The sequence below is a fragment of the Spinacia oleracea genome, chromosome 1 (genome assembly GCF_020520425.1).
Source record: "Spinacia oleracea cultivar Varoflay chromosome 1, BTI_SOV_V1, whole genome shotgun sequence".
Classification (NCBI taxonomy): Eukaryota; Viridiplantae; Streptophyta; class Magnoliopsida; order Caryophyllales; family Amaranthaceae; genus Spinacia; species Spinacia oleracea.
This window is the reverse complement of record NC_079487.1, coordinates 20,542,736-20,552,734: the sequence shown is the minus strand read 5'-3', so window position 1 is coordinate 20,552,734 and position 9,999 is coordinate 20,542,736. Positions and strand designations below refer to the sequence as shown.

General features: G+C 38.4%; 1 protein-coding gene across 1 annotated transcript; it reads right to left on the bottom strand.

Moving 5' to 3' along the window:
- Window positions 1–5,786: 5,786 nt before the first annotated feature.
- LOC130463157 (uncharacterized) lies at window positions 5,787–6,712 on the bottom strand. The gene is made up of 2 exons (XM_056832204.1): window positions 6,401–6,712; window positions 5,787–5,795 (listed from the first exon to the last, which is right to left on the bottom strand). Exons 1-2 carry the CDS (start codon window positions 6,710–6,712, stop codon window positions 5,787–5,789), a joined length of 321 nt encoding a protein of 106 aa, XP_056688182.1.
- Between the last annotated feature and the right edge of the window lie 3,287 nt (window positions 6,713–9,999).

The window sequence follows — 9,999 nt, the reverse complement described above, 5'->3', positions numbered from 1 at the left end:
AGCATCTGAGTTGATGAACGTTTTCTGCAGATCTGCACTCATGGTGGCGAGCATTAGACATTTCACATCCTTGTTGGCATCAATCCAACGATTGAGGGCTGCCTGAGTGACCCCGTCGCCTGCGGCTTCGGGCATCGCCTCTTCTAGGACATACTCCTTTTCTTCCTGCATAAGAACTATTTGCAAGTTCCTTTGCCAGTCAAGGAAGTTTTTCCCGTTCAACTTCTCCTTTTCGAGAATTGATCGAATGTTGAATGAATTGTTGTTTGCCATATTTAAAACTACAATTGAAAAGAATAAACAAATAAATAACCATTCACAGTTTCTCTTAATAAACTTAAATTCTAGAATACATGCATAATTCAATGTTCATTAAGCATTTTATTCAAGTTATGTGTTCCGGCAGGTGTGAATAAAATGATTCCAAGATCCTAAAATCATTGAAGAACTAAGCACAGTTTGTCGACTTAATAATAAAACATCTTAGGTAAGCAAAAGCCTTTTGCTAATAGTCTAGAAACTATTCTTGGTTGATAGGTACGTCTAAGAACTTATTAGGTAAACCTATCGATTTTGCCACGACATAAAAGGACTCCTTACTTATATCGTTGAGTTTCACCAAAACTAACATGTACTCACAATTATTTGTGTACCTTGCCCCTTTAGGACCAATAAGTAACACCTCGCTGAGCGAAAACTATTACTAGATTGATGTAAAGGATATCCAAGCAAGTGTATATTTTGGCATGGCACCTTTTAACTCAATTTTTAAGTTTGGAACTTAAGGCTCTTACTATGTTGGTTAGATTTTAAGTGAACTAAAATCCTTAATCATGCAACATAATCAAGCTTTTGATCTCATGCATTTTAAGACATATTTAAAAGCAATAAATAACTTAAAACATGCATAAGATAAATGTGATCTAGTATGGCCCGACTTCATCTTGAAGCTTTAACTTCAAAGTCCGTCTTGAAAATCTCAGTGGGAGGCACCATTTTCTTCAAATAGAATAAGCTATAACTAAAACTAATTACAACTATTTGATGGTACGCAGACCATATTTGAATTGAAAAACAACTTTGGTACTTTAGACCAATTACATTCAAATTAATGGTACGCAGACCATATTTTCTATCCTATTTGGGCCATACTAGTCACTTCATAACCTGCAAAACAGTACATATACAATATATACCATTCACCCATTCATTAACATGAATGGCCCACATAGCTGGTTAGTAAAATACATTATGCATCACGTAAATATTTGCAGCAATTAATCAAGGGCACCAATAATCTACCAATTATTCAGTCCTTATTAATTCTAATCAAGTTGTTTTAACCTTAAGGATTTGTAGACCTAATCAAGAGTTTATGACTAAAAGGGGTCCCACTTAAACCAATAAATTCATATGCTTTACTAATTTTAAATATAAAAATGTATTTCTAGTCTAACCGGAAACATACAAATTTAATTAAAATTTAAAGCTCATATAAATTTATAATTGAATCCATAAATTTAATTTAATTTCAGTCGTATTTAAATTAATTCATGATTTTAATTTTAGTAAAATAATTAGAATAAATAAAATTTATTATAATTACAATATTCAAAATTAAAATCCAAGAAAATAATTTAAATTATCAATTTTAAAATTAATTAAAATAACGTAAACTGAAAATTTCAAATTAAAATTTCAAAACGATCTAATCGCAACGCAACAACCCCACGCAACGCACGCCCATGGGCCACACGTACACAGCCATTGCTGGCCATGTGCGCGCAGCCCATGCGCTGCCTCGCATTGCTGCTGCTCACCATCGCAAGGCATCACTCGAGTTGGTGCTCGCTGCGCGCGCCAGCGCTCGACGCACGAGCATGCTGTCGCAGCCCATCGCTGGGTGCAGCGCTCGTCGCACGTCGCAATAAGCACTCGCACGCCATCGCTGGGCGCAACGCTCGTCGCACGCACAATAAGCACTCGCACGCCATCGCTGGGCGCATCGCTCGTCGCACGCACAACAAGCACTCGCACGCCATCGCTGGGCGCAACGCTCGTCGCACGCACAACAAGCACTCGCAGCGCGCGAGCGATCTGTGCTTGGCGCAGCACTCGTGGCACGCGAGCTTACGCTCGCTGCGCGCGAGGCTCCGCACGCTTGCGCGAGGCAGTGCGCGCTGTGGCGCAGCTCGCTTGCTGCCCACACGCGACTACTCGTGCCTTGCTCTCGCCCTCGCCCATTCGCCCATTGCACACAGCCCACGACACAAGGCAGGGCTGCTGCCTTGTGCTCGTGCACCATGGCCTTGCTCATTGCATTCGTACCGCATGGGCGACGAGCTCCCTTGCTCTCGTCACATGCCCGCACTATACAACACCCCTTAAGGGTAACACGTAGCGTCCATTGCTTTGTGCGTGCAAGTTATATGAGCGAATCGCATAAAAATTTAAAATTTATATTCAAAATTAATGACAAATTAATAAATAATATTAATTTCATAATTTTAGGGCGAAAAATCGAAAATTTATTATTCAATTGATTTCCGATTAACATGGATTCAAGTCTAGGTCATAAAAATTTAAAATTTTAACATAAATTTACAACTTTTATGGTGGTTTTTAATCATAGGTATCTAATTAAATTATAACTAATTATGAAAATCAAATTAATTCTAAATTATTCCAATTTTCAATAAATTAATCATAATTACAAATTAGATTGTATAATTAACAAGGATAGGCATTCAAACTTGTTAAACATATACAGTAGGTCAATCAAAAATTCAAGATTTATCAACAAGAATCGCAAATATTTAATTTAACATCTTAAATTTACGAAATTTTGCATTCGAAAAACTAAAACCTCCGAAAAGTCATAGTTAGTCTTCGAATTTGAGAATTCTGGGTTCGGCCGGAAAAAACTATTTTTGTCAAAATTTTAGAATGCCTTTTACATGCGGAATTGACACAAAAATCACTCGATTTGGATGAGTAACAAAGAAACTGCCGAAAAACTGCGTACGTATAATTAAATAAATGCAATTTGCATTAATTAACAATTACGAAAATTAATCACCCCTTCTAATTCTTGCAAATTTGTAATATTTAACCATGTTCATGCAATTTAGATTATGAAAATAATAAGAGGCTCTGATACCACTGTTAGGTTATGATACATATGACAATTCATAAATCATGCGGAAAAACCATAAAGCCAGGAAAGCATATTATTTACACATAATCATTTAGCATAGTTTAGATGCATACTCTTTGTTGCGTGCCTTCCCTAGCTGCGCCCGAACCGAACAAGAACAAGTCTTTAGGACTCCAAGTGTCGTCCCTCCGTAGATAGTCCACAGCACGTCCGGATCCGCCTTAAGCTTGACCAACTAGGATCGCCCTTAAGGTACTTAGAATTTTCGGCACTTTATAGGCAATTGTATGACTGAATTTTGCTCTCAAAAATCACTTTGAATACTTGAATGCTCGATATAAATTGTGAGCATTGATCACCTATTTATAGGGCATGGGTATCGGATATTAGAATCCTACTAGGAAACAATTTAGTGAATCTGAATTAATCTAAAATTCAATCACTTAATTTATCTAGTAGACTTAGGGAATTAATCTTATACGAATCCTAACCGATCAAGGTTTCGTACGCAAGCACAAACACTCACGCAGGCGCAGCAGCCCACGAGGGGCGCCGTGCGCGCGCGCGCGCTGAGCCCAGGCCCAGCAAGTGCTCGCAGCCCACGAGGGGCGCGCGCCTGCTGGCCTTGCTCTCGCGTTTGGGCTTTGCTTGCTTTGGTCGCGCGCGGGCTTTGCTAGGCGTTGGGCCTAGCTTCGTGCTAGGCCTTGCGTTTAGCAAGCTCGTCCGATGTTTATTCGTACGATACGCTTCCGATTAAATTCCCGGTTCCGGAATTCATTTCCGATACGAACAATATTTAATATTTCCGATTCCGGAATCAATTTCCGTTTCGAACAAATATTTAATATTTCCGTTTCCGGAATTATTTTCCGATTCCGATAATATTTCCGATTCTGACAATATTTCCGTTTCCGGCAATATTTCCGATTCCGGCAATATTTCCATTTCCGATAATATTTTCCGATACGTACCATGTTTCCGTTTCCGGCAACATCTACGACTTGGATAATATTTATATTTCCGATACGATCCATATTTCCGTTTCCGGCAATATCATCGTTTCCGGAGTATTCATTTCTTGCCTTTGACGATCTCAGCTCCCACTGAAACCAAGATCCGTCGATTCCGAATATCCATAGATGGAGTATTTAATGCCATTAAATACTTGATCCGTTTACGTACTATTTGTGTGACCCTACGGGTTCAGTCAAGAGTAAGCTGTGGATTAATATCATTAATTCCACTTGAACTGAAGCGGCCTCTAGCTAGGCATTCAGCTCACTTGATCTCACTAAATTATTAACTTGTTAATTAATACTGAACCGCATTTATTAGACTTAACATTGAATGCATACTTGGACCAAGGGCATTATTTCCTTCACTAACCACCTACGTTGCCTCATATTGAGTTCTTTTTGGGTGAAAATATACTTAAGACTCTTATGATCGGTGAAAATTTGACACGAAACTCCATACAAATAATGTCTCCAAATCTTAAGGGCGAAAACAACAGCTGCAAGTTCGAGGTCATGGGTAGGGTAGTTTTGTTCATGAACTTTGAGACACATCCTAACCCATTCTTGGAAGCATCACTATAGATTACAAATCCGTCAGTTCCAGATGGAAGGGTAAGAATAGGGGCAGTGGTGAGACGTTTCTTAAGTTCTTGAAATGCACATTCACAATCATCACTCCACACAAATTTGGTATTATTTCTAACTATCGGGTTATGGGTAAGGCAACCTTGGAAAAATCTTGAACGAATCTTCGATAGTATCCAGCTAAACCCATAAAACTCCGTACTTCGGGTCCATTAGTTGGTCTAGACCATTCCACAATTGCTTTTATTTTCTCAGGATCAACAGATACACCTTTCTCAGAGATAATATGTCCTAAAAATGATATTTCCTTAAGCCATAATTCACATTTCGACAACTTAGCATATAACTGATTTTCAATCAACATATCTAATACTTTTCTCAGATGCTCATCGTGTTCCTCATTACTCTTAGAATGTACCAAAATATCATCAATGAAAACAACTACAAACTTATCAAGGTATGGTTTAAAAATACGGTTCATCAAATCCATAAATACAGCTGGCGCATTGGTTAATCCAAAAGGCATCACAACAAACTCATAGTGACCATATCTGGTTCTAAAGGCTGTCTTTGGAATATCCTCAGGTTTAATTCGAAGTTGATGGTAACCTGACCTCAAATCAATCTTAGAAAACACTTTTGCACCTCGAAGTTGGTCAAACAAATCATCAATACGGGGTAAAGGATACTTATTCTTAATAGTAATCTTGTTTAACTCTCGATAATTTATGCATAACCTCATAGTTCCGTCCTTTTTCTTCACAAACAAGACAGGGGCTCCCCAAGGTGAAACACTAGGTCGAATATATCCTTTTTCAAGTAACTCATCTAATTGTTTCTTTAATTCTTGTAACTCAGCTGGTGCCATTCTATATGGTGCCTTAGAAATAGGGGTGGATCCTGGAATTAATTCAATGCTGAAATCTAATTCTCTTGGTGGGGGCATACTAGGTATTTCTTCTGGAAAAACATGGGGGTACTCACAAACAACAGGTATGTCGGTAATGGAAGGTTCGGAGGTATTTAGGTCAATAACACTACACAAATAACCAGATAAACCACTCTCAATCATTTTACGTGCTCTCAAAGCATGGACAATTTGAATCGTTGGTTTTCTTACTAACTTATGGAATGAAACTCTATCTCCATCTGGCGTTTTAAGGGTCACACTTTGCCTCGAACAATTAAGGTTAGCTTCATACTTAGTCAACCAATTCATTCCCAAGATTACATCAAATTCAGATAGGTCAAAAGCTATTAAGTCTGCTCGAAACTCAACTTTCTCTATTACAATAGGGCAATCCTTATACATGGTTCTACATTTCACAATTTCTCCACTAGGAAGGGAAACACTCATAGCATGAAAGTCACAACATGGTTTCAAATTTAAATATTTTGCAAACAATGGAGAAATAAAGGAATGTGAAGCTCCAGAATCAAAAAGAACATGGGCTGGTAAAGAATGGATAGAGAAGGTACCGGTGATAACATTATCATTCTCATCTGCCTCATCTCGTCTCATCACAAAAACTCTTCCAGCTGGCGGTGGTCGGGGTGGGTTGCGGTTTGAACCTCCTGTGTTGTTGTTGTTTCGACCACGGTCGTTGTTAGTTAAAACTGGTGCTCTCGTGGTTGGGGTTACCTGCTTCGGACAATCTCTGATGTAATGATCATGGCTCCCACATCGAAAACAAGTGTTCGATCCTACACGGCATTCACTCTCGGCGTGGCCTCTTCTCCCACACTTGGCACATTCTTGTGCCCTATTATTCTGATTTCCACGATAACCTTGTCCTTTGTTTCCAACATCGTTCCTCCTTTGGTTTCCCTGATAGCCTTGGTTAGGCTTCTTTGCTCCTCCTTGACTCTGGTTTACATTCCTCCTTTTATACCCAACATTCTTCGCTTCTCGAAGCAGTACCACTCGCTTTACGTTAGCTGCAATATCAACCATATCCTGGTATGAAGTAAACCTCTGAGTGGACAACCTATCCTGGTACTTAAGGTGCAGACCTCGCTCGAAACGGTTCATCCTGGACTGCTCTGTCGACACCAGGTCTGGTGCAAACCTTGACAACTCCATGAACTTATTTGCGTATTCCAACACGCTCATTGTTCCTTGTTGCAAGTGTAGAAATTCTTCTTCTTTTTGTTTCCTCAAGGATGGTGGATAAAACTTGTCTCTCATTAATTTCTGTAGCTCTTTCCAACCAAATCCAGGCCCATTCTTTCGTTCCTTGTTAACTTTCCACCATAATCCTGCTTGACCCGATAAGTAAAACACTGCAAAATCAACTCTCCATTTCTCAAGGCATTGCAGGGTTTCAAACAACTGATCAATGCGACTTATCCAATCCTCAAACTCAACTGGATCAGGCTTGCCATCATAGGGTGGTGGGTTGAGTGACGAAAAGTTCTTGAACATCGTTGCGCTCTCGTTCCCACTAACATCTTTCTTTTTCCGAGAATCATGGACTAATTCGGCCAACATTGCACTTACATTTTCCAATCGTTCCATCCTTCCTCATGGCCATTAACATGGACATACTCCTCGTGAGTAATGTCGTTATCATCGTGAACATGATGCTCGTTGCGAGCTCCATTGGTAACATCGTTGATAGCATCAATGGTCGACATTCTGCATTACATATCTTATCAGATTGAAGCGAAATAATAATATAAAATAAACCCTTTGATCCCGTTCCTACACTCACACTCATATTCATTTTAACTTAGCAGGATTTTAGAAAATTCTTTTTAACTCATTCCTTAAAATTCTTTACTTAAAGCCTAATTAATTCTATTCGTGCGAAAACCCGTAAGGTTTAGCACTTATGGTCCAGAACCTTTGCTCTTGATACCAAACTGTAACGCCCCGACCTCTAATTCAATAATTAAAGCATAATTAGCAGCGGAATTAACCTAATTGGTCGGGACATTACCAGCCGTAACTTCCTTTTCGGAAATTACAAGGCAAACATCAATCATAAGCCTTTAAATACTCCAAAAAAAAAATATATAATAATCCTTTATATTACCAAAATGAAAGTACATAACTTACTAAAAGTCTTTAATTAAAATTTTTAAACTATTAGAACCGTAAACATAAACTAGGTGGATAATATTAAAGTGAAACTCCTCGCCACTACTCGGGTCCATCATCCCCCGCAGTACCTAAAACGGAAAACAAAGCGGTGAGCCGAAGACTCAGTAACGAACTATTCTAGCAGCGTAAATTCATTTCAATTCATTTTATTTAATAACACAGGGAGAATAGAATAAGTAAAACATTTAATAAAGCATCATATTCAATTCATTCATAAACTTTGCAATTTAACATGCTAGTTGTCGGCAAGTACGAACCGTGAAGGAATTCTCCACTGGGCCTGGGCCCATAAGAGCCTGGGCTCATCATCGTAACATGGGCCTGGGCCCTGAGCCTGGGCTCATAAACCATGGGAGCCTGGGCTCGTGATCCATGGGTGGACAGGTGTCCGTGGTGCATGCATGACCGATAGATAGGAAGATGGTAGTTTATATACCGCCAGACAAACCAGGTCTTTCACTTTCATTTATCATGTTTTATGTATTTTTACCAAGCCTTGGCTTGTATTTCAGTTGAAACAACATAACTCTTTGTAGATCATAAAGCATCATTTGGATCCTGGGATCCATAAAACATCATTTCATTCGTGGCATCATAAGAACATCATTTTATGAGAAAACTCAATCAAATCATATTATAACGAATAATTCAAACAAATCATAATTCATTCCCACAATCCATAAAACATTTCAAAACATTTAATTCATAAATTCAATCATAACGTCATAATTTCATAATACATTTATAAGGGGATTGCGGGTACTAGCAATAGCCGTTACCTCACTTCCACGACTTTGCTAAGGATTTTCGTTGGTTCGTTCGTCCTGAGCTCCGAGTCCAATTTCTTTAAAAATATTAAATAATTGAATTAGTACCAAAATGATAAATAATTTAACTTAATAATTTCGAAACATTATAATTAACCAATTTTCTAATAATAATGTTAAAAAAAATATATATAATTTCATAGTTTTAATGAAAATATAATTAAACGCCTGAAGAATATAATTAATTGAAATTTCAATCAAAATATATATATATTTTCCTTAATTAATTTACACGAAAATATTATTTAAATTTTGTCCTTGATAAATCCATTTAGTAACTTATTTTAGTTAAATCGATAATATAATTTAAAATCAATATTTTATAAAATCATAAATTTTATAAGTAATGAATTTTATAAATAACGAGTTTTAATATAAATAAAGAATTTTTAATAAAATTATACTTTCGAAATTTAACGAAAATGTTATTATTAATCGAATTTTCAATGAAATACATATATATTTTATAAATCGATTTCCATGAAAATATTATTTATATTCCACTTTTATTAATCCAAGCTAGTGACTTTATTTAGTTAAAACCAGAAATTAAATATATATATATTTATATATATATATATATATATATATATGTATATATATATATATATATATACATCTTTCTACTTGAAAAATAATAGTTTGATTGGAAAATAACTAAATCATGAAAATTTATTAAGGCAAACCAATTAGTAATTAGAAAATCTGAATATGCAATCCAGTTTTTAACTCACCAAGGCCCAAGCCAAAATGGCCCAACCTTAGATTGGGTTTGAGGTAAATAAAATCAAGGTTTCATTTGAAACCTGGTTTTTGGTTTTCTGGGATCAAGAACACGGAACAGGGCACGAAGAAAGGAGAGGAGAAGGAAGAAGGTGGCGGTTGGCTCGGGTTGCTCGGGTGGTCTGGCTTGGTGGGGCGGTGCGAGCAGGCGGAGCGCAGTGGTGTTTAATGGTGGCTGAGGGCGGGGAGTTGCGAAAAGGGGAAGGGGTGGTGGTGCGAAACAGGGGAAGCAGGGGAGGGGAAGGTGCGAGGGAGAGGGAGGACGACGGGGTGGTTCTGGGCGGTGGTTTGGTGGACGTGGTTGTTGATGGTGGTCGGAGGAGTAGAGTGGTGCTGGTGGTGTGGTGGTTGTGGTGGTGGCGTGGGGCCGGTGGTGCCGCGAAGGAAAGGAGGGGAAGAAAGGCAGGGGAGGCGTGGATGGTGCGTGTGGTGGTGGTTGATGGGCGAGGCAGCGGGGGATAGGTGGTGGTTGCAGTGGTACTGGGTGGTTGAATCAGGGTGGTTGGTTGTGGTAGGCCGACGGTG